The following is a 21,371-nucleotide window of genomic DNA, read 5'->3' as shown; positions in this document are numbered from 1 at the left end:
AACTGGGATTGTTTCGAAACACAGAGCTCTTCGTAGCTAAGCTCAATTTTTTAATTAATATCTAGGTAGGTACTGGACGAGCTTCTGTCTTTTTTGAGGCTGACGAGGACCGATTTCCTTGTCGCCTCAGGCAAAACGGGGTGTGCATCTGCACAGCTGGTCTCTCTGCTTCGCCGGACAGAAATCGCACCTCACGATTTCATCACCCGAACAAACCGCGGGATCGCCCGGATTTTGCTTCTTGCAGCTGTCAATTCTTCAGCGACCGCCCACCGAGAGCTCACGCTCCTCTCTCCACTCCATCCTCTCCTCTCTAATTACTCTGTTCCAGTCAATTGGAACGTTGTAATCCTTCCGGCCACCATGCTGTACCGACTTTCCGCTTCTCGCGCGGCTTTCCGCGCTATCTCGAGTCCGGTCACCCGATCGTCGATTCCCAGCAATGTTTTCCGGGCTCAATTGACATCGTCGGCTCGTGTCGCTCCCCGTTGGACCCCCGCGCCAGCCCAGAAGCTGGCCCTGGCAGTTCGCCAGCCAGTTACTACGGCTCTGGTCCGCCATGCTTCTTCTGCCGCGAAGTCGCCTAAGGTTAGCATGCCTTAGGGCCATGAAGTTTGGGATGGAATGGTTGACAAGAGGAATGGCAGGCTTCCGATGATGATGTTGACATGATGGCGGGCATCCGGAGCGATGTGGTACGTTTGGAGAATTGCAACTGATTTTCTACTAGTCAACACACAGCTCGACTGACTTCCGCGATGCAGAACGTCATCAAGGACACCTTCAGCCTCAGCGCCGTGCCCAAGGAGGCTCTGTACATTGGCCTTGCTGGCGTCGTGCCTTATCTGGGCACTTCGCTGAGCACTGCCTATCTGGCCTGGGAGATCAACAACCAGGCGACTCTCGGCTCGGGCTATGTCCTGTCCGGCGACACTGCGTCGCTGCTGCTGCATATTATTGAGCCCGTGCAAGTTGGCTACGGCGCAGTGGTAAGTCACGACAATTCTTGGGCAGAACGAAATGCAGGATGCTAAAGGTAAACCTTTTTTTTTTTTTTCCAGATGCTGTCCTTCCTGGGTGCCATCCACTGGGGCCTTGAGTGGGCCGGATATGGCGGCAAGCATTCGTTCCACCGCTACGCCACCGGTGTCCTTGCCACGGCCGTTGCCTGGCCCACGCTGCTTCTGCCTGTGGACAAGGCTCTGATCTCGCAATTCCTTGCTTTCACCTTCCTCTACTACAACGATGCCCGCTCCGCCTCCCGCGGATTGGCCCCTAGCTGGTACGGCATGTACCGATTCGTGCTAACCTTTGTGGTTGGCGCGTCGATCGTGGCCAGCCTGGTCGGCCGCGAGCGGATCTCGCAGAGCTTCCCGGAGGAGCACACTCTGACCGAGAAGATCCAGGCCCTCTTGTACCTTCGCAAGAAGGAGCTGGAGGAGGCCAAGCGTAAGGCCCAGGAGGAGAAGGAGGCTGCTTCGGAGTAAACATTCCCAACCCGAGGTTTGGGGTAGGGCTTGTCCCGCCGTCTGGTCAAGATTTCCTTTGTCCGGCTTTTGTAAATTATGCTCGAATGCAAATTAACAAAAAGCTTATAGAGTTCAAACAGGTAGGCATACATATAGACTTGTAATTGCCACGAGCCATTCGTACTCGATCCATTCCTTTTTCGCGGCCTTCATGACGCTACCCATACAAATCCATAAGACGATGAAGGCTGGCCACCATCGAGTTGACCGACGCAACGGCGTCCGAGCGCAATGCCAACCGTAGATGTTCCCACAGAATCAGAATCTTACACTGGGTTAACTGAACCGTCTTTTTGGACAGCAAACCCCGTACAGGAATTTATCTTCTTACATCACGTAGGAAGTGCCCGTTGCGTAGCACCAGGAGGAAATCGAGACTGAAGACTACGGGGGTTGCGATACTCGACAATGTGATTATAATCATCCACCAGAGGTAATGGGTCATAACCATGTCCGTTGTGCATATCTGCGAGTACCCTCGCAATTGTGTCATCTAACTGTTGCTGTCTGAAAATTTTTGGTCTCTCCGACAGGCGCAAAACATAAACCGGTATCGGAGCCATATTGGTATGAGCAGTTTCCTAATCGTAATCGACATTGTTGACATCTAGAACAAAGTACGGAGTGTCTTCCAGGGTAGATTGTTACTGCCAGGAAACGCATCTGGACATTTGGGTGATACTCGTTGAGCGAATCCTCGATCCTCGACACAAAGGGATGGATTGATGCGAGATAGTCGTTGGGATCGAGGAGGCTGTTTGGAGTGTCGTCCAGGATTCGAGCTGGTGTTGAACAACCAAGAGTGTCGAAGAGGTTCTTGATGCTATCTGGGATCTGAGCTATGATTGACTGGTGGAATTTTTGCTTCGATACTTCCTCCATTGTATCAGGATTGTCATGTTGATGGGGGGGATGGTGAGGAAATGCAAGGTGCACGAAGGACGAATAACTGGCTGAGCCTGCAACAAACTGAAAATTTGAGATTTCGCAATGAAATCTATAAATTTCCGAAAACAGCCTATCTTCCAATCGCCAGCCATGATTGCCTACCACGCTACTTATTCCATTTTCGGAGAGCTAACTTTTTCTTGGAGCTGAAGTGGAGCGCATGATGCCAGTTGAGACCGAGACCTAAGCTGAGCCCTAAATTCATTAACGGGGGAGATGAGGGCTCTGGCCACAGCCATACCTGCTTCGAATTCGTGGTGACGGACAGGTCGAAATGACGTTTCAAAAATTCCTTTCACCTCTGCCGTATGCTAATCAAGTGATGCACTTGATGCCTCGGTTCATGCTGTTTCTTCCTTGGCGGGATATCAAATCGTTTCCAAGTTGCCCTCACCTACGTCGTGGCTACTGACGTCACTAATTTTGCCCCGATGTCGCTTCTACCTCGGGCGAAGGGTCGATCACCACGCTGCAATCCGTTCGCCCATGTAGATACATGGCCCTTGTATATAGCAAAGTACCCTGCATTGTCTATAGTAATCATTCTAATCGCTTTAGAGCCAAGTTTATCGGTCGATTCTCACAATTCCTCCAGGCCATGCCTCTGCAACGCCGTCGCCAATCGATCATTAACAAATCCAACACCCATGACGGCAATCGTTCGCTGATTCAGGATGAGAAGCATCGTTTGGATAACCTCAAGGAGCGCTTCATAGGCGCCATCGACCAGGGAACGTCGAGCACCCGGTTTATCATCTTCGATGCCACGGATGTGCCGGTCGCGTCTCATCTGCGTGAATTCAAGCAAATCCATGAGCGTTCCGGGTATGTTCTCAGAGACCGAGTGGTGCATCGTTCGGAAACTGAAAAGGCAAGCCGCGCAGATGGCACGAGCAGGACCCTAAGGAGCTGCTCAGCACGACAGAGACATGCATCGAGGAAGCGATGAAGGCCTTCCGGGAGAAAGGCTATTCCAAGTCTGATCTCGAATGCATCGGCATCACGAACCAGCGAGAGACTACAGTTGTGTGGGACTGGGAGACCGGAGAGCCGCTACATAATGCCATCGCCTGGCCAGACACTCGCACAAAGGGCCTTGTCCGCGAGTTTCGTGCCAAACCGGGAGTGGAAAAGCTCATCAACATCTGCGGGTTGCCGTTGTCGACTTATCCTACGGCCCTCCGCCTTGTCTGGCTCCTGCGTCACAGGGAAAATGTGAAGCGGGCGTACGATGAGGGCCGGCTAGCCTTTGGGACGGTCGATTCGTGGCTTCTGTACCATTTCAACGGCGGACCGAAAAGCAAGGTCCATCTGACCGATGTCACCAACGCATCGCGGACCATGTTCATGAACCTCCGCACGTTAGACTATGATGATGCGCTGCTGGAATTCTTCGAGCTAGACAGAAGTAAAATTCGGCTGCCCAGAATTGTGCCGTCAGCCGATCCCATAGAGTTTGGTGAGGTAAAGGTAGGTGCGTTGCAGGGTATTCCCATCGCGAGCTGTCTGGGGGATCAGTCGGCTGCCCTGGTCGGCCACTGCGCATTTAGCCCGGGAGCGACGAAGAACACCTACGGTACTGGATGCTTCTTGCTGCAGAATGTGGGCCCGGAACCTGTGATTTCCAAGCAGGGACTACTGGCAACGGTCGCCTTTCAATTAGGGGCAAAGCGTCAGCCCATCTATGCGCTGGAGGGCAGTATTGCCGCCGCGGGCAGTGGCATATCTTTCCTGATGAACAACTTGGGTTTCTGCCGCGATTCGCGCAGGGTAAGCGAAATCGCGGAAACGGTGCCTGACAGCGGGGGCCTCGTATTCGTCACGGCGTTCAGTGGCCTGTTTGCGCCATACTGGATTGACGATGCCAAAGGGACAATCTGTGAGTAGACCACCAATTATTCCAGTGATAAGCGGACATTATGCTGACGTGAGGTCTGCTCCGGCAACAGTCGGTATCACCCAGCACACGCAGCGAGGGCATATCGCCCGAGCCACGATGGAAGCAGCATGCTTCCAGACGAAGGCCATCCTCGATGCGATGGAGAAAGACAGCGGACACAAGGTTCAGTCTCTCGCTGTTGATGGAGGCATGAGCAACTCGGACATTTGCATGCAGGTTAGCTCATTGTCCGGATCACTATGTTGAAAGGTCTAACTTTTCAATGTAGGTACAAGCAGATATCATTCAGATACCCGTTGAACGACCGGCGATGCACCAAACGACTGCACTCGGCGCAGCCATTGCCGCTGGGTTTGCAATCGATATCTGGTCAACTTTTGACGAGTTGAAACACATGAACCGAGCCAACCGCACAGTATTCAAGCCGACCATTTCGGAAGCGGCAAGCGCAAGAATGTACAAAAAATGGACAAAAGCGGTTCAGATGTGTCGAGGATGGCTGGACCCTGATGAAGTCGAAATAGATTCTTATAGCGACAAGTGATTCCTGTTTACCTCGTGTAGGATACCCGGGTTTGAATGAGAATTTCGAGGGAATGGCATAGAGCCGCTTCCGAGCGCCACGGTTGGAAACTTCTATTCTGATGCTGTTTAGTAGTTAGTAGTCCATCAGTCCTTAATGATAATCTAGTCATATACGAGCCCTGTCGACAAATGTAATGGTCTTTCTTTCCTACGTGTTACCGCAGATATTGACACTCGTGCTCCCTGTTCATAGTGATAACCCTACACAAACAATTCATTCATTCAAAAACTGCACCTACTTACTCGTTCGTAGGTGATGGATATCATCTAGTCATCTATGGTAGAGGGAAGCTAGACAGGAATACCGGAAGAGAATTCATAGCAACGCAACCACCACAAACGCCGGACCTCAAGGACGAGCAAAACACGAACAGATTCAACCCAAAGTCCTCAACATGAGATTGGAAAAGCACAGATAATCCCATCGTGGAAAGCTGAAGAAAGTCGAAACCGGAAATATACCACCAAGGTACGCCCCAAACGTCTATTTCTTGACCCCATCGTGAACACGTTAAACTGAAAGAAATCGAGAAGATGTTCTGCCGGGAGTATGATGCCGAACTGGCAGAGTTTCTATCTTTTCTTTGGAAAGTCTAGAGTTCCAAACCATTTCTCTTTGGCTATTGCCGGCCATTCCACTGCTTTCTTTCCAATAAGGCTTTGAACGAACTCCGTGGTGCCGGGTTCGAGCTTGCGTTCGGCTACCAGTTTGGCTACCACATTACGGGCCCAATACTGGCATTTATAAACCTCCTCATACTCTTTGGTAGGAGAGTTCGGATCCGGTCTCGGAATTGGCACCCCGCTGATGATAGCCTTCACAATCGGCCGGTCGAGATCCGTGAGCATAGCAAGTTTGACTCGGCCGTTGTAATGTCGTAGCACCTTGTCCTCAAACCCTACAGCCTCTCTTATATCGAACATCCACACCCCTCTCCAAGGGCTTGCATAGAGCAGATCGCAAAAATCATCCTTCCCCGGCCTATGAAGCATAAAAGTCCAAGGAGCAGGGAAGATCTCACCATCCCCGTAGAGCGCAATGGAGAGCTCCCATGGTGCGGACGGTGTAGCCATGCTGCTGCTGGTGCTGCTATTTGGTAGCCGCTCACTAAAACTAACGTTGTTATTTTACAGTTTCACTTGGATCAAAGCGCTGGTTGTATTCCTTGCCTCGTTCACATTGCTGCAAAACATTTGGGAGGGTTTATATAGTCCACGATGATGGACACAATCCTGAATACAAGGGCATTGAGTCACTTGTCTTTCGACAAAGAGAATGTCTCTGTATATGTCATTGTAGCATCGTTGCTGAATTGCTCGACATCGATCAAAGTCATGCAATCTTTGACCTGCGAGCTATGGCTGTCTTCATAATCGTAGATTCGAATCTGCACGGGTCTTCCTGCGAAACCGTGCTCAATTTCATCAATGATTGAGTGAAGTTTTGTATCACCCTCATCGAGAAGCATGAAGCCAGTTTTTGTCAACCATGTGGTAGACTTTGACGCTCAAGTTCTCCGAGTATGGTATGATATCAGAATCCTCCCTCTCGGTGAATTTGAATGTTCTTCGAAAGGTCATCTGTCACACTCTTTGTGGCCCAAAAACGAAGATAACATGGATAATCGCTGTAAGCAGCTCAACGCTGCAGATTATGCTACCAGCCATTGTAGAACACCCCGAATCCTGTCTCGGGAGCTGCTTGTGTAAAGCCTCCTAGGGCAACGCAGTGCCCCTCCTCAAAACTCCTCAGAAACAGGATACAAGACCTTGCCCAATCAGGCAGGTACATCAGACCCAACCCGCCGGCCCTACGTTTCTCCAGACGCCGCAGCCGACGGCCCGACATTCCGACATCATTGACGTCATGGACTATTCCAAAAGCAGTTAGCCTGTCATCATGGCTTGAAGCTTATGTGTAGCCCTAGCCCTAATTTTCGACAATGGATGGAGACATTGGGAGGACCGGGCCGTCCGGGCAATCTCCATGCATTGATTGATCTGCCGGATTCCTCTCGGAACAAAATTAGTGAAACATCCTAGGTAGAAAAACATCCGAAGCGTTTCCGGCATTGATTGTGGGTTTCTGTAAGGAGCCGATTCGTTTTATTTTCAAAGCACAGACGAATCAACGTTTTCGGCGTCCAGTCTTATTCGGTACATTGGATGAAGAACGGAGTGCTGCGTACAGTGAGGTAAAATGAGGGGTAATCAGATTCATTGACAAGGACACTGTCTACCCAACCGTTGGACAAGGCATTGTAGGACTTCAACTCAGTAGTACGAACAAGGGATAGTCATTGTTGACACCGACGTCGCTGCAACACCAAGGGTTTAGGAGAGTGGGAAGGTAGACCGCGTGAGCATATCCGAAAAATAATACCAGAAGTGGAACGCCAACAGAAAAAGAGCCGGGCTCTTGCAGATTGTTGAATTACGTAGGTGACAGAAAAATGGCTGTTGAACGAAGATCCAATTAGACGGAAGGCGCCGAGCCTGCAACAAGCGAGCCGGAATACGCAGTTGGTTGATATGTGTTGCGGTGCCATGCATAGGGTGGTCCGGAGCAATTATATGATGCGAAGTTTCCATCTCGTTGACAAGGGAATGGACATGGGTAGATGCATTAGAATCTGAAATGGGACTCTTCTATTGTCCCCTGACAAAGGGCAGTATTTGGCCTTCTCGCTGCCATAGCCAGGACACCTTTGCATGGACGGAACGGATAACAAGATGGCATTGGCGAATGCCGATGACTTTATGGACCCGATGGAAGCAGCAGTTCCTCCGCTCCGGAGTACAGCGACCCGTTGGCTTGTGCCCGCATGCATGGTGCATGATGCATGAGGACAATTGCGCAGATTCGCAGCATCCGTCATTTGATCCCTGGTCACCAATTGGCAACTAACATACCAACTAAGCGCGTACGTCCGCCTCCGAGGAAAAAGTGTCCAACCCAGTCATCGACTAGTACGAATTTTGGCGCTATGCAATAAACTGCTTCAATCTTGAAGATTAGATGATGATGATTTCTGGTTGAAATGTTGGGCCCTTTTTGGTCCGATATTGTTTCAATCTTGATTGGTTGCGCTCGGCTTAGGGTTCATTGAATGATTCGATTCTCGGATTGCTACGTATCAAAGGTGGAGTTTGGAAGTCCGGAATACTATCCGCGGGCGAGAAAGCGCAAACGCCTGGCCTGGGCCCAACGAAGTAGTACGGTACTCCAAAAGTCAGCAGGTCTACCAAGACGAAATGCGAAATCTGATTTGTCCCCGTCAGTTGTTCAGAACTAGTTGATCGACGAGAAAAAAAAAAAGGCCTGTCTTGTGTTTCTCTGTGGGGTCTTCTTTTTCAACTTGTCGGGACTTTGGGAGATGTGCCATTGACTTCATCATCAAACTGGCTATCGAATTATTCAAAGTTTACGATTAAGACAGAAGAAGAAGAAGAAGTAAACTCAAGCCACAAATGTCCACTTTTAAAGAAAAACACCCTATCCCCAAGCCATCGATCATGCAATCGGTCTGCCCTCAGTCCCCGCTTTCCGTCAGTAACGCCATCGCAATGCCATGAGTAGTACTCCGCACCCAAGGAGAAAAACGAAGAACGAAGAAGCAGCGTCTCGCAAAAAACATATAAAGGTGCTGGGTTATACGCGAAAGTCGCAGTAGGTTCAGGTTACCCTTTGCATTTTCCTGGATGTTATCGAGTTAGCTCCAGTGCCGAATGATAACCTGGCAACTTGATATAAGAGAAATAACTCGCGAAACCCCATTATACAACTAGAATGGACAAACCGCAATCTTCATCAATTCGATCCTCTCTAGAAAGCACCACCCAATGTCAGATTCAGATTACTATGGCAAGGAAGGAAATACCATGACGTACATGCTCACAACATTCAATGGACAAGTTTTGCCAGTCTGAGCGTAGACCTCACACCAAGCCACGACGAGATAGCGACGATGACCACATCGATAGTTGACTTCGATATGGTCACACATTTTTGATTTCTTTTTTTCTTTTCCTTTTTTTATCCCCTTTGGATCAATCACAGGCACGGAGGGTCCGAATCAGGAGAATAGAAGATTTTATGAACCGAAAATGGAGAAGGGTGACATTCACTTTCCATTGGTATTGTGGTACCTGACGCCTTTCCTCCAAGGAATTGGGAGGTTATCCCTTACTCTCCAGTATTCCAGGACCGTCAGGCTTAAATAAATCTCCCCATGGCAAAAAAGAAAAATTCAAAGATCAGTTTGGCAAAATGCCATGACATGTAAAGCCAGCAAACCAGGTCCAGATACTGTACATACAGGAAGAGATCCATGCGTAAACCCTCGTAGGTGTGTGGTCCTGTTCAGCTGCTCCATATATATAAGGAACATACATACAGCCCTTGTTCCTATCACGCATCTCAACGCCTCTTGCTCATGTGATGAACCCCAACCGGGCACAGTACATGGTTCTACTCAACAATTCGCGTTTGCCTGGTACTTGCGTGTATATTTGTTGAGTGTTGGCATACCATTATTCCCTCTCCCTCTCTCTCCACCCCCTCCATTTTAAACATTTTTCTTTTTCTTCTCCCATGATTCCGTCTGGTCAGCATGCATTCAACCAAGACCCCTCAGTCGACTTTAACCCGCGGGTCTAGGTTCCCCCTCCCTCTCTCTCTTCCCCCGGTCAAAGGGGGAAGGGGGCGGAAAAAGGAACCGTCGTAACGAATCATCGCGAAACCCGTCGCAAAGATCTGCAAAATGTTTCTGCGAGGAACGGATTCGATCGTCTTTTTCCGTTATACATTAGGTCTGGACTCTTGAACTAAGTTACTTTTTCCTTCGTTCCCCGAAACTTCTGTTTCGGTAAAAAAGTACTCGTAAACTTCTCCCTCTAGGCTGGGCCAAATATGCGCAGGAACTCCGTCTTGAGTGCTCCGGCTACTTTGATGGGTCCTTCGACTTTAAACTCCTGCGCCGCTGAGAGGATAATGGGTCATGCAAGTAATTTGGCTGAGAGTAGCTTGTCAATCCATCACTGGTGGGATGAGTCTAGCCTAGGGACCCGCCGGTTGACGTTCTTACCGTCTGGTTTTTATTTTTCGGGGGGGGGGGGGGCATCGGACTGGACAAATAATATTTTTTCTCCATGGACCAACTCTTTGGGATTAGGAACAACGGGCGTGATTTGGACTACATGCGATGGCATTGGCTCATATTGTATGCACGCGGAAGACTGTACATGGAATCCTATAGACTAGTAGAGACTAAATAGTTCATGCTCAAACTCAGAATCGAGATCAGATATGCAGTAATGCAAAAGGGAAAGAAAATTGCAAGCCCTACAAAACATAACAGGCCATCAAAGCGGTAGCACGCTTACTCCGCGGCCGCCGGCGGAGACGCGGCTTGGCTCGACTGATGGTTCAGACCCGGCGCCGCTTGCAGGGCCTCGGGCAGCTGAAGAGGCGCCGGCGACGACGAAGACTCCGATTCGAGCTTGTCCAGCTTCTCACCCCGGATCACTTTTTCCATCTCCTCTTTGGTAAGCGTCTCGTACTCCATCAACGCCTTGGTCAGCAACTCCAATTCCGTCCGTTTCTCCGTCAAAATCTTGGTTGCCCGATCGCGCGCCTCCTCCACCAATCGACGCACTTCAGCCTCGATCTCTTGCTTGGTTTCCGATGACAGGCTATCATAGTTCGTCTGCAGGTCCACGTTTCCGAGCTTCTTGGAATATCCAAACCGTGTCACCAGCTGGAACGCCGTTTCGGTTGCTTGTTGGATATCCTGGAAGAATATCATGTCAGTAACTCACATCGGAGTTAGGCAGAAAAGAGACTAGCATAACATACCGCTGAGATCCCGCTAGTCACCTTGTCTGGTCCGTACACCAGCTCCTCAGCCGCTTTACCACCCATCGACACGTCAATATCCGACAGGTATTCCGTGTAGTTCCGCGACACCATGTCCATCTCCGGCAGGAAGTGAGTGACACCCAGGGCCATGCCACGAGGAACGATAGTGATCTTGTACAATGGCGTGGCAGCCGGGGAGAAGTAGGCAACAAGGGCGTGACCAGCCTCGTGGTAGGCCGTCAACAACTTGTCCTTCTCCTGGATGATCCGGCTGCGCGCTTCCGCTCCCATCATGATCTTGTCCTTGGCCCAGTCAAAGTCCTTTGGCCCAACCTTGTTCTTCCGGTTGCGGCTGGCGTGGATCGCCGCCTGATTGACCAGGTTCTCCAGATCAGCACCGGAGAACCCTGGAGTTCCACGAGCAATCACCGCAACGTCCACGTCGGGGCTGACTTGTACGTTCTTCATGTGGTGCTTCAGAATCTCCATGCGGCCCCGGACGTCCGGCAGGCTGACGACCACCCGACGGTCGAAACGGCCAGGACGCGTCAGGGCCTTGTCCAGCAGCTGCGGGTAGTTGGTGGCTGCGAGGATGATGACCCCGCTGGACTGCGAGAATCCATCCAGCTCCGTCAGTAGCTGGTTCAGCGTTTGCTTGACGTAGGCCGCATCTCGCTCATTTCGCTTAGCGCCGATGGCATCCAACTCGTCGATGAAGATGATGGATGGAGCCTTGGCACGCGCCTGCGCAAAGAGATCGCGGACCCGCTTGGCACCCACGCCCACGTAAACCTCATCAAACTCAGATCCGGACATGTAGAAGAACGGGACGCCGGCTTCTCCGGCCACAGCACGAGCCAGCAACGTCTTTCCGGTACCAGGAGGGCCAACCAAGAGCACGCCCTTGGGCAACTTGCCACCCAGCGCAGAGAACCGTTCGGGATTCAGCAGGAACTCAACCAGTTCCTGCAGCTCTTCCTTGGCCTCGTCGCAGCCGTGAACGTCGCTGAACCGCACCTTCTGTTGTTGCGGAGTCGCTTCGTTCGCCTGCGTACCACGGACGTTCTTCAGCATTCCAGCGGTTTCCACCAGGACCGTTACCAAAACGAGGGACACGTAGGTGAAGAAGGCAAAGTACAGCAGGAACTTGACCCATCGGAACACGGAACTGCCAAGGCTCTCCTCCACCACTACATACAATGGCGAGTCTTTTGCCCCGGTGCCAGTCTGCTTCAGGGCAATGCCGCCTTGGCCACCTTGCGTGTGGGCGGCAACGGCCTGACCGACAGCCTGTAATTGCTCGGGCGTGAGATTTTGGCCGCCTTGAGTCACAGAACCTTGCGCTGCAGCATCACCTCCCAGGCGTTGTAGTGCCTTTTGGTAGAGACTCTCGGTCGTAGCGTTGCTCGCGAATCGACCCGTGCGGTGACGCTCGACAATGATCGCAGGCATGTTGGCTCGAAGAAGGGCCTGGTAGAAAGCATTCTGCGCCGACGCACTACCCGGATTGTTGTTGGCTGTCTGCTCCTTCTGCGCCAATAGATTTTGAGAGGGCCCTCCAAAAATATATCGTTGTTGCTGCAGCTGAGACATTCCATATACGCGTGACGGCCTACGAAGGCGCGGTGACGACAATGACGAGTAGAAGCGTGCGGAGGACGGAGGTCGAGCCATGCGCAGCGCAAGCTGCGCTGTGCGCAACGTGTTCTGCCCCAGGACTGAGGGGCAGTTAGCATTGTTCCTGCTAGATAGCGTTTGACAAAAATTAATAACATACCTGAGCTCAGCATCATGACGGCTGAGGTTCGCGGGGATCCAGAAGCCAGGTCCTTCTTCAGTTGTTCCACCACAGGACTTGATTTCAGTATGTCTGGTAGTTCGACAGGACGGCCCTTGACCGAGCGATCGCTTCGCCTTTCTCGATGGATGTTGCGCGCAAACGCGGCTGGTGCATCAGGCCCCGCGATTTCACCTGGCGGTGTCGATCCTGCTGCCTGTTCGATGCGCTTCCATGGGATATTCACGACATTCGACACTCTCGGCCAGACATCGGACGTGGCGGCTTGCCAGCTCTAAACAGAAAATACGATCAGTCGCCGTTACAAAGGCGAGATGGCCAATGCGCGAGACTTACCGGAATGCTGGTCAGAACTGGAGATGCCATGTGAATGTTGGCGGCACCTGGCCGCAGCACCCGATGGGGACTCACTCAGATCGAGAACGAGGAAAGATTAAATTCAGCCAGACTAGTGAAAGGACACAGAAGATCAGGAAAAAGGGAAAAGAGCGGCAGGGAAAGGAATTGAGAAGAAGTTGGGGTTTGGTGGTTTGATCAGATCTGACTCCCGACGCGGCGGCAAATTTGGAGGTGGTCGGGGAACCGATTTGCCACTTAGGCCTGAATGCGGTCCCGTAGCCTTACCGGAGACGGCAAGTAAATTACACGTAATTACTCTATTTGTTGATAGCTGCTGGCCAATCGGTAAGTTCCGGCGGATCATGTGACCTCAACGAACCACGTGTTGGGCTTTGGGGGAAGCGGGATGTCTTTTTACTCGCTTGAACATGCCCCGGAGGATCTTTTTGATAGGCGCACCTTCTTCCCGGCTGGACTGGGACGAGAATAAGCTCCTGAAATATGCCATTCCGCCGTTTGAAGGAGAGGAACGATCTGAGTGCGGGGAAGATGGTCCCTCAGTCAAGTGGAGGATCCTGGGTCCCGAGCCAGAGACAGATGCTCGATTCCTGAATACCCTGGCCCTTGCGCCGGCACAACAGGATACGGCTGGTATCCTGTCGCATATTTACGATCAATCCTTCTCCGTCAATGAGACTACGGAGATTTCCCTGACGGAGTCGGAGGACAGTACCTTTCTCGATGAAAGTACCCTCTCAATCAATGCCGGTCACGTACAGCCAGGGGCCCAAAAGCCTGCCTACAGCTTCCTCTCCTCATTTAAGGAGAAGATACAGGACTTGAAAGACATACCAAGCGCGGCGTATTTGAATTCGATCGTGCCCCAGGTCGTGACGACACATCTGATTGTGGCTGTGTTGGAAATTCGTGCGCCGCGGCGCGTCACCAGCCGCGTTTTTCAGCAGGAACTGGAGATGATCGAGCTCGTCGTGGCGGATGAGACTCGCACCGGGTTTGGGGTCACATTCTGGCTTCCACTGTCCGTGAAGCCAGGTACCAGGGCCACGCAGCAGACGGAAATGCTTCGGCGCAAACTTTCCAATCTGCGACCGCGCGACATTGTCTTTGTTCGGACAGTTGCGCTTCGTTCATTCCGAGACCGAGTTTATGGTTCAAGCCTGCGTGGCGGTCTTACCCAAATCGATCTGCTGCACCGGCAAGCGCTGGACGCTACGGATGCGGAAGGGATGTATTCTCTCGATGCGATTTTCAAAGCGCGCGATGAGAGTCCTGTATTGAAGAAAGTCTGGCGTGTGCGGGAGTGGCTGGTTGCTTTTGTTGCTCCAGACGTTCGTCGAGACGATCGCACCCTGTTGCTGCCGCCAGACACGCAAGAGTAGGGCTCCAATTGAGTGTTCAGCCTACCATTGGTTGTCAATTGCATACTCGTATACGGAGTACTCCGCAGTGCGTAGGATGTTTGATGAAATGTTGGGGCTCAGACGGATGCGGACTGGACACGCGTCACAATTTCACACCCCCCACTTGAGATCACCTGACCTGCTGATCTAAGACAGGTTCTATTTTTGCATGGGGCAAATGGACAATCTGATTGGCCAATTGATCATAAAGGACTGCCGCATCAGGATGGCGTGGCCACTGCCAGGGGCCTCTAAATTTCCCTAATGGCCCCGAAAGGCCCATTACGGCCCCTGAAGCTCACTGCGGCGGCGGGCGTGGTCCAGCCCCTAAAACAAGAGAGCTTTGGCTTCACGAGTAAGGCTAGTAGGACGTTCAACACTGAACCCCTGTCTGTTCAGTGGAGTGATCTCTCTGCCGTGAGATCCTTATTATTTCTTCTGAATAATTGTTCATTGTGGCCGACGTTTCGTACTTTCTTGGATTGTGCTCTTATCGCAACTTCATATCGCACTATCGCTAGTTCAAGGTGGACGAGTAACATTCCTCGCATCTCGTCATCATGAAGGGTGAGCTCTCATGGCTGCGACACACAGAGAATAAAGAAGAAATTGACGGGAACAGCCATTATTCTTGTCGGCGGGTATGGCACCCGACTACGCCCTCTCGTAAGTGTCGCCGACGGAGTAGAACCCTGTTGGTGCGATCGCTGATTCCCCGCGACAGACTTTTACGCAGCCGAAGCCCCTCGTTGAGTTTGCCAACCGGCCCATGATCCTGCACCAGGTTGAGAGCCTGGCGGCTGCGGGTGTGACAGATATTGTGCTGGCTGTGAACTACCGTCCTGATGTTATGGTGTCGACATTGAAGAAGGTATGGTATTTTGGCAGGCATTAGATCCCCAAGAGTTGGTGAGCTAACTCTTCTGCGATCGCAGTACGAAGCGCAATACAATGTCAAGATTGAGTTCTCGATTGAGTCGGAACCCCTCGGGACCGCCGGCCCGCTGAAGCTGGCTGAGAAGATCCTCGCCAAGGATGACTCGCCTTTCTTTGTGCTCAACTCGGACGTGATCTGCGAATACCCATTCAAGCAGCTGGCTGAATTCCACAAGTCGCACGGCGATGAGGGCACAATCGTGGTGACTAAGGTCGAGGAGCCGTCCAAGTACGGTGTCGTGGTGCACAAGCCGAACCACCCGTCGAAAATTGACCGGTTCGTCGAGAAGCCCGTCGAGTTCGTCGGCAACCGAATCAACGCCGGCATCTACATTCTGAACCCGAGCGTGCTGCGGCGCATCGAGCTGCGGCCCACCTCGATCGAACAGGAGACCTTCCCGGCCATCTGCAAGGATGGACAGCTGCACTCGTTCGACCTGGAGGGTTTCTGGATGGATGTTGGGCAGCCCAAGGACTTCTTGAGCGGCACCTGCCTGTACCTATCCTCGCTGGCGAAGAACAACCCCAGCGCGCTGTCGACCGAGTCGTATGTCTACGGCGGCAACGTCATGGTCGACCCGAGCGCAAAGATCGGCAAGAACTGCCGCATTGGCCCCAACGTCGTCATTGGCCCCAACGTCGTCGTCGGCGACGGCGTGCGCCTGCAGCGCTGCGTGCTGCTCGAGAACAGCAAGGTCAAGGATCACGCCCTGGTCCGGTCGAGCATTGTTGGCTGGAACAGCACCGTCGGCCGCTGGGCGCGCCTCGAGAACGTCACGGTGCTGGGCGACGACGTGACCGTAGCCGACGAGGTGTACGTCAATGGAGGATCCATCCTGCCACACAAGAGCATCAAGCAGAACATTGACAGTAAGTCATATATTTGTCGCAACCCATTCGGTTGAACGTCAAAATGCTAATTAATTCTTCCAGCACCAACAATTATTATGTAAAAAGGTCGGCGACCTTTTTTTTCCTCTTCCAATCAAAATACTTAATAGTTTCCCCTTCGTCTCCCCTCGTTTCATGCCGTTCAATGTCATGATTTAATCTCCACTTTTTTTTTTTTATCTTCCCCCTTCATGTTTTGTTGGCCCAGTGTCATGTATGAGCGGATCTGATTCTATTCGTCGGTCACCTTGAGCACGGAGTTTCAAATATAGAGATCGAAACGTGATGCCTCCCTTTTACCACCCATCAAAACCCGAAAATCATCACTATCTATTATTATACATCTATATGATGATGGGGTATAATGCAAGAAATGTACGAGAAGAAAAAAAAAAAGGAAAAAGCTAAAAAGGTTGTCTACTATTCCCGTTCATCCTCATCCAGGAGTTGCTCCCATTGCTCTCTCAGTTCTTCCATTTCTCTCCAAGCGCGGCACCCGAGGGCCTCAAACTGCTTACGGTCTTCCTCCGTGCTGAGTTTCAGCCCTCGCTTCCGCCGCAACTGCGCGTCGTTTTGCAAGAATGGCGGGCCAACAACCCCGCCATGGCCCCAGCCTTCGACCTCCGTGCTGATAACCCGGTTCGTGCCGAGCCAGCGCGATGCGCTCGAGCCCCATTTGACCCGCCCGCCGCCGCGCGCTCGGTATGGGGCCTCGGCGGCATCCAGTGTGGACTGCGGACTGAGCGCCACCCACGCCGGCGCCGCGGCGCCCATGTACGCGTAAATGGTATGCCATGGCGAGCCGAGCCAACGCGCGAGGTAAAACGCCGCCATCATGCAATAGACAAGAGGGAGGATCAGCGGGACGATGCTCGTCCCGCAGATACCCGGGTGGGTAACGTAGATGGCAGGACGAGGGGAGTCATCACCACCCTGACCGCCATTATCGGCCGAGGAACACTCAGGGAGGAATCGCTCCACATACGGGGCCGCGCAGGGCAGATCTGACGTCAGGGCCAGCAAATCCGTCAACTGCTTCGAGCTCTCATACGAGCGTTCGTTGCGCAGGCCCTGGATATCATCCGGATCGTAAAACGCCGGCGTCGCCTCAAGGCTGCTCAACCAGATAATCCTCCCTGGCTCGCTACTTTCCGTCCTTCCCCGACGCAGCAACGGATTAACCAAATGCGTCAACAGGTAATGCCCAAAGACATTGGCGCAAAACACCGCCCCCAGCGGCGGCTCCTCCCTTTTCTCCTCCTTCTCCGCCCCCTTGCTCCTTGAAGCCAAGTTTGTCTGCTTGGCCGTGACCTGGCCCACCGTTCCAATCTTGTAGCACGGCCACGTGGTCGCATGAACCACATCCGTAAGCACCTTCCAGATCGTCAGCGGCCAATTCAGCCCGTCCCATCCGCCAATTCCGGCGTTGAGGATGATCGCATCCAGCTTCGGTAGGTCGCGGTCTAGCCGCCGTGCCAGTGCCCGCACCGCGTGCAGGTTCTGCAAGTCCACCGTCTCCGCAATGAGTCGGATACGGGACGACGCTGCAGCGCCATGTCTGTCCGCATGTCGTCGGATCTGTGCTTCTGTCGCTGCAGAGGCCTGTCGGCTACGGCGCGTCGTAAAGACGATGGTTAACCGACGCTCGGGACTGGAACGGTGCAGGGAGAGAAAATCGTCAATGAGACGGCAGCATGTTGCAAAACCAAGGCCGCTGGAACCAATTGTGTCAGCTCCTACAAGAATCACTGGAGGAAAAAGGAAAGGAAAGGAAAAGGGAGAAAAAAAAAAAAAAGGGTTACTCACGCATTCGCCCCTGTAACAAGAACTATCGTTTGCGTCTCCAATGGCTCTGCGGTGGCATTGCCAAAGATACGCCCCCGATCAGCCAAAGGCGCTTCGCCCATTCTCCGAAACTTTCAGATTTTTCTTTTTCGGAGGGCTGAATCTCTTTGTCCTGACGTTGCCCTGACTTAATCGTTGGCGTGAAAGCAACGTCGCAATGGGGCAAAGAACACAGGTTCATACCAAACTTGAGCCCTTTTCGTCACTTGGTTACGAAGCTTAAATTGAATTACTGCTTACGGTTTAGCATTACTCGGTTAGGGGAACAACTAACGAGTACCCAAGGCACAAGGGACAAGGGGCAAAACCCGAGAGAGAGAACGATTGTAACGTAGCACGGTAGCGCTACGGTAGCAAGCATGGAGATCTTCCGTCGATCATTTGAGATCGGTCAACTGCAACTGCAGCAAGCTAAGCAACGATTTATTATTATTATTACTTCTTGTCTTGTCTGTACTGTAACCTATGGGATCCGGAATGTAATTTACAAACTCTGGGGAATACGCGTGTGTAATTCGATATACCGACACTGAACCACTACTGCATCGTCGGACAACTCACTCCCAGACTGGCAAAGGCGACGCCCAGCCTAATACATCAAGGGCAAAAACCAAACCGGCTTAGGATTCAACAATCAGCAAGCCGGAACTCGTAGGCAGTTAGTACCGTCACCATCTTCCCCATCGGGCACGCGCCTCGCAGCCGTACTCCCGCTCATTGTACCCTTCCCATTCCTCTTTCATGCTGGCCGCGCGGCGAGGAGGCGGCGTTTCATCGCCGCTGACCCTCCAGCCGATAAACTTGGCATCTCCGTAGACGTTGATCTGGCCCTCGATGCAGCCGTCGCCGAGGAAGCGGATGAATCCTTTGTTGTCCGGATCGAAGCTCATCTCCCCTTCACCGCGCTCCTGGTCGCGCCAGGTGAAGGGAATCTCGTCATTGGAGACCCGGTACGGCCGCTCTGGCATGTACAGGATGCCATGGAACATGCAAAAGTCGTATTCACCCCAAACGCTCTTCCCTGACAGGCCCAGGATGAGCGAGAACTCTTCCTCAGGGTACCCGTCCCAATTCAGCAAGGTTCTGGCAGCAAATATCATAGAGTCCATTGATTAGACCCAGGCTGCCAAAGACTGGCGGATCTCCGGTAGGTCCGGGATCGAGCCAGTCGTAGTCATTGCCCGAGTATGTATCGCGCGATCTGTCATCGAAGTCGTAGTTACGACTCGTCGAGACAGTCCTCCCTCGTCCTACAAGCCCACCAGACCGTCGCGCTGTCTGTTTGGTCCGCCGCACTGGCTGGGCCGGCTCCGGCTTTGTAACTTGACTTTTTGATCCGAGGCCCTGCGCACCGCTCCTGCGTGCGGTTTGTTTCTTCCGTCCCGTCTCGGATGGCACTGATGTTTGAGAGGAGGCGGGCACATTGTCAACTTCTTCTCCGAAGCCTTTTCAGGAACAAGGGCAGCTTTGAAGCCATTGGAGCTACTCTGCATGCAGCAGCAGGGCTCTCTATTTTCACCTTTTTCCCGCCCTTCGACGGGGTCGCCTTGCCTTGTGTTACACCATCATCCCCAGCAGCTCTCTTTCGCTTGTTCCGGCTCTGAGACGCCGCTGGTGTAGATGCATCCTGTTGCTTGCGCGCATCGCGAGCTTCCTTTTCTTTCTTCTTCTATTCCTTCTTCAGCTCCGCCTCAGTCTTGGCAATCCCCTTGGGCACAACCAAGTTCCCCGCATTCAACGCATCCAGCAATCTCATCTTGGCGACAGCCTTGTTCTTGGACGGCGGCCGGCCATAGTGAATTAGCTGGGCCTCATACCAATTGGCCCGTTGATCATCCTTCCGTCCCTGGAAACCGGACTGGAACAGCCCCCGGATCTGATCGATGGCTGCGCGACGGTGCACTTGGAAATTGGATGATTCGACGTAGAAGCTATCTACGGCATAGGAGAACTCGCCCCTGGAGACAGGGGCAACGGACCCCATGGTAGGAATAATACCGAGATGCGGGGAACAACATGATTGAGAGCATGGCGGATAATGGACCAACCGTTGTGAATCAGACTACTTTACGAGTCTGTTCAGTGAAGCAATCACTTTGTGGCTTTTACAGAATGTTCCTGGCCGTTGCTTTTGGCTCACCAAGCACCAATTTCCGAAAAAGGCTCGATGATGCTTATCATTATATACGTTGCGCTAAACCCGATCCGGTCAATGGTCAGTACGGAGAATGAGACCAGGATAGCCTAAGCAAGAAAAGTTTGTTTAGTTTGTTCTGTAACCTATCACGTCTTCAAACGCGGTTCCGTGCGAAAGTGACAGCTCATGAGTCATGACGGGGGAACTCGTCCCACGGTCCTGGATTCCAAGTGAGCATAGCTGCAGACTCTGAGGCGAAACGGGGTTGGTCCTCTTCATTTCACTCGGCGATTCGGCATTCTCTCCGACCCGCCAAGAGAATAGCCAACAACGTACCTGAGGTCCTGAAGAGTTGCGGCAATTGTGGCTATGGGACCTCAAGTATCAGGATTTCTGCAGGAGCAGCATTTGACTTTAACGTTTGTTACTTACTCATGCCATACGACAAAGTATGTTTGCTTCGAATCGTTGACACCCGGCCTATGAGCGATAACCAAGTCCGAGTATCGGACCTCGGTATGATGCCATCCCAGCAGAATTCAGACTTGATATTTAATTAGAGAGCAACTGGCGGTGTCCTCCGTACTTACGAGGATGTATTGAACTCGGTACAATACATACTTGTACAGATATCTCCTAGGGTGGGCTCTAATGTCGAAAGGCGGAGATATGACGCAGCTCACTGATCGACGATATGGACTGTTCTCGCCCGAGCTGTTGCAAGCTTGCAGGCCTGCAGCACCAGTGGAGAGAGCAGGAGAAGATCAGCGGCGCGTGCCGTCAAGTGCCGAAGGCCAAATCCGATCGGCATACTTCACCGTCTGTCCTCTTATCAAGGATTCCTCCAACGGGGGATCCAGCCAATTGATTGACGCCGGAGATAAGTCAGCCTGGATGAGCGGCACGATTCCTCCATGTCGAATCGCAATGTGAGCAGTGACGGCATTGATCAACAGCTGCCGCTGGACAAAAGTAGCTGCTCGCAGTTCCGGTACTCCGGCAGGATCGGAACCCTACAAACGGCAGAGTTTCCTTTGGAAAGCTATATCGCGATGACGGATCGCTGGCGCAATTACGCGACAATTGGCACGCTCCACCGTGTTTCGAAAGCGTGGAAAGTCCCGTTGGGCTCTGGAGATGAGATGGCAATGTTGTTTACTCCGTAGCGTGGACTCTGTACTG

General features: G+C 52.3%; 10 protein-coding genes across 10 annotated transcripts; 5 read left to right on the top strand and 5 right to left on the bottom strand.

Moving 5' to 3' along the window:
- Window positions 1–363: 363 nt before the first annotated feature.
- VTN49DRAFT_8068 (uncharacterized protein) lies at window positions 364–1,487 on the top strand (the record flags this gene model as incomplete). Its single annotated transcript, XM_069416407.1, has 4 exons — window positions 364–588; window positions 648–695; window positions 765–989; window positions 1,062–1,487. 4 exons carry the CDS (start codon window positions 364–366, stop codon window positions 1,485–1,487), a joined length of 924 nt encoding a protein of 307 aa, XP_069271773.1.
- A 1,588-nt stretch (window positions 1,488–3,075) lies between these two features.
- VTN49DRAFT_8067 (uncharacterized protein) lies at window positions 3,076–4,921 on the top strand (the record flags this gene model as incomplete). Its single annotated transcript, XM_069416406.1, has 4 exons — window positions 3,076–3,302; window positions 3,362–4,356; window positions 4,427–4,593; window positions 4,646–4,921. The coding sequence occupies 4 exons, from the start codon at window positions 3,076–3,078 to the stop codon at window positions 4,919–4,921; spliced, it is 1,665 nt and encodes a 554-aa protein (XP_069271772.1).
- Window positions 4,922–5,535: 614 nt separating this feature from the next.
- On the bottom strand, window positions 5,536–6,036 carry VTN49DRAFT_8066 (uncharacterized protein; the record flags this gene model as incomplete). The annotated part of the gene is made up of 1 exon (XM_069416405.1): window positions 5,536–6,036. One exon carries the CDS (start codon window positions 6,034–6,036, stop codon window positions 5,536–5,538), a length of 501 nt encoding a protein of 166 aa, XP_069271771.1.
- Window positions 6,037–10,343: 4,307 nt separating this feature from the next.
- Window positions 10,344–12,986, bottom strand: VTN49DRAFT_8065 (uncharacterized protein; the record flags this gene model as incomplete). Its single annotated transcript, XM_069416404.1, has 4 exons — window positions 10,344–10,754; window positions 10,820–12,540; window positions 12,600–12,894; window positions 12,957–12,986. The coding sequence occupies 4 exons, from the start codon at window positions 12,984–12,986 to the stop codon at window positions 10,344–10,346; spliced, it is 2,457 nt and encodes an 818-aa protein (XP_069271770.1).
- A 401-nt stretch (window positions 12,987–13,387) lies between these two features.
- Window positions 13,388–14,359, top strand: VTN49DRAFT_8064 (uncharacterized protein; the record flags this gene model as incomplete). The annotated part of the gene is made up of 1 exon (XM_069416403.1): window positions 13,388–14,359. One exon carries the CDS (start codon window positions 13,388–13,390, stop codon window positions 14,357–14,359), a length of 972 nt encoding a protein of 323 aa, XP_069271769.1.
- Window positions 14,360–14,940: 581 nt separating this feature from the next.
- Window positions 14,941–16,269, top strand: VTN49DRAFT_8063 (uncharacterized protein; the record flags this gene model as incomplete). Its single annotated transcript, XM_069416402.1, has 5 exons — window positions 14,941–14,947; window positions 15,003–15,046; window positions 15,105–15,251; window positions 15,316–16,186; window positions 16,250–16,269. 5 exons carry the CDS (start codon window positions 14,941–14,943, stop codon window positions 16,267–16,269), a joined length of 1,089 nt encoding a protein of 362 aa, XP_069271768.1.
- A 358-nt stretch (window positions 16,270–16,627) lies between these two features.
- VTN49DRAFT_8062 (uncharacterized protein) lies at window positions 16,628–18,114 on the bottom strand (the record flags this gene model as incomplete). Its single annotated transcript, XM_069416401.1, has 2 exons — window positions 16,628–17,921; window positions 18,014–18,114. The coding sequence occupies 2 exons, from the start codon at window positions 18,112–18,114 to the stop codon at window positions 16,628–16,630; spliced, it is 1,395 nt and encodes a 464-aa protein (XP_069271767.1).
- A 606-nt stretch (window positions 18,115–18,720) lies between these two features.
- VTN49DRAFT_8061 (uncharacterized protein) lies at window positions 18,721–19,545 on the bottom strand (the record flags this gene model as incomplete). The annotated part of the gene is made up of 2 exons (XM_069416400.1): window positions 18,721–19,135; window positions 19,307–19,545. The coding sequence occupies 2 exons, from the start codon at window positions 19,543–19,545 to the stop codon at window positions 18,721–18,723; spliced, it is 654 nt and encodes a 217-aa protein (XP_069271766.1).
- Window positions 19,546–19,721: 176 nt separating this feature from the next.
- Window positions 19,722–20,036, bottom strand: VTN49DRAFT_8060 (uncharacterized protein; the record flags this gene model as incomplete). Its single annotated transcript, XM_069416399.1, has 1 exon — window positions 19,722–20,036. The coding sequence occupies one exon, from the start codon at window positions 20,034–20,036 to the stop codon at window positions 19,722–19,724; it is 315 nt and encodes a 104-aa protein (XP_069271765.1).
- Window positions 20,037–20,883: 847 nt separating this feature from the next.
- Window positions 20,884–21,355, top strand: VTN49DRAFT_8059 (uncharacterized protein; the record flags this gene model as incomplete). Its single annotated transcript, XM_069416397.1, has 2 exons — window positions 20,884–21,008; window positions 21,079–21,355. The coding sequence occupies 2 exons, from the start codon at window positions 20,884–20,886 to the stop codon at window positions 21,353–21,355; spliced, it is 402 nt and encodes a 133-aa protein (XP_069271764.1).
- Between the last annotated feature and the right edge of the window lie 16 nt (window positions 21,356–21,371).

The sequence above is a fragment of the Thermomyces lanuginosus genome (genome assembly GCF_041956635.1).
Source record: "Thermomyces lanuginosus strain ATCC 200065 unplaced genomic scaffold VTN49scaffold_8, whole genome shotgun sequence".
In the NCBI taxonomy this organism is placed as follows: Eukaryota; Fungi; Ascomycota; class Eurotiomycetes; order Eurotiales; family Trichocomaceae; genus Thermomyces; species Thermomyces lanuginosus.
The sequence above is the reverse complement of the archived record's forward strand: the minus strand, read 5'-3'. Positions and strand labels throughout refer to the sequence as shown.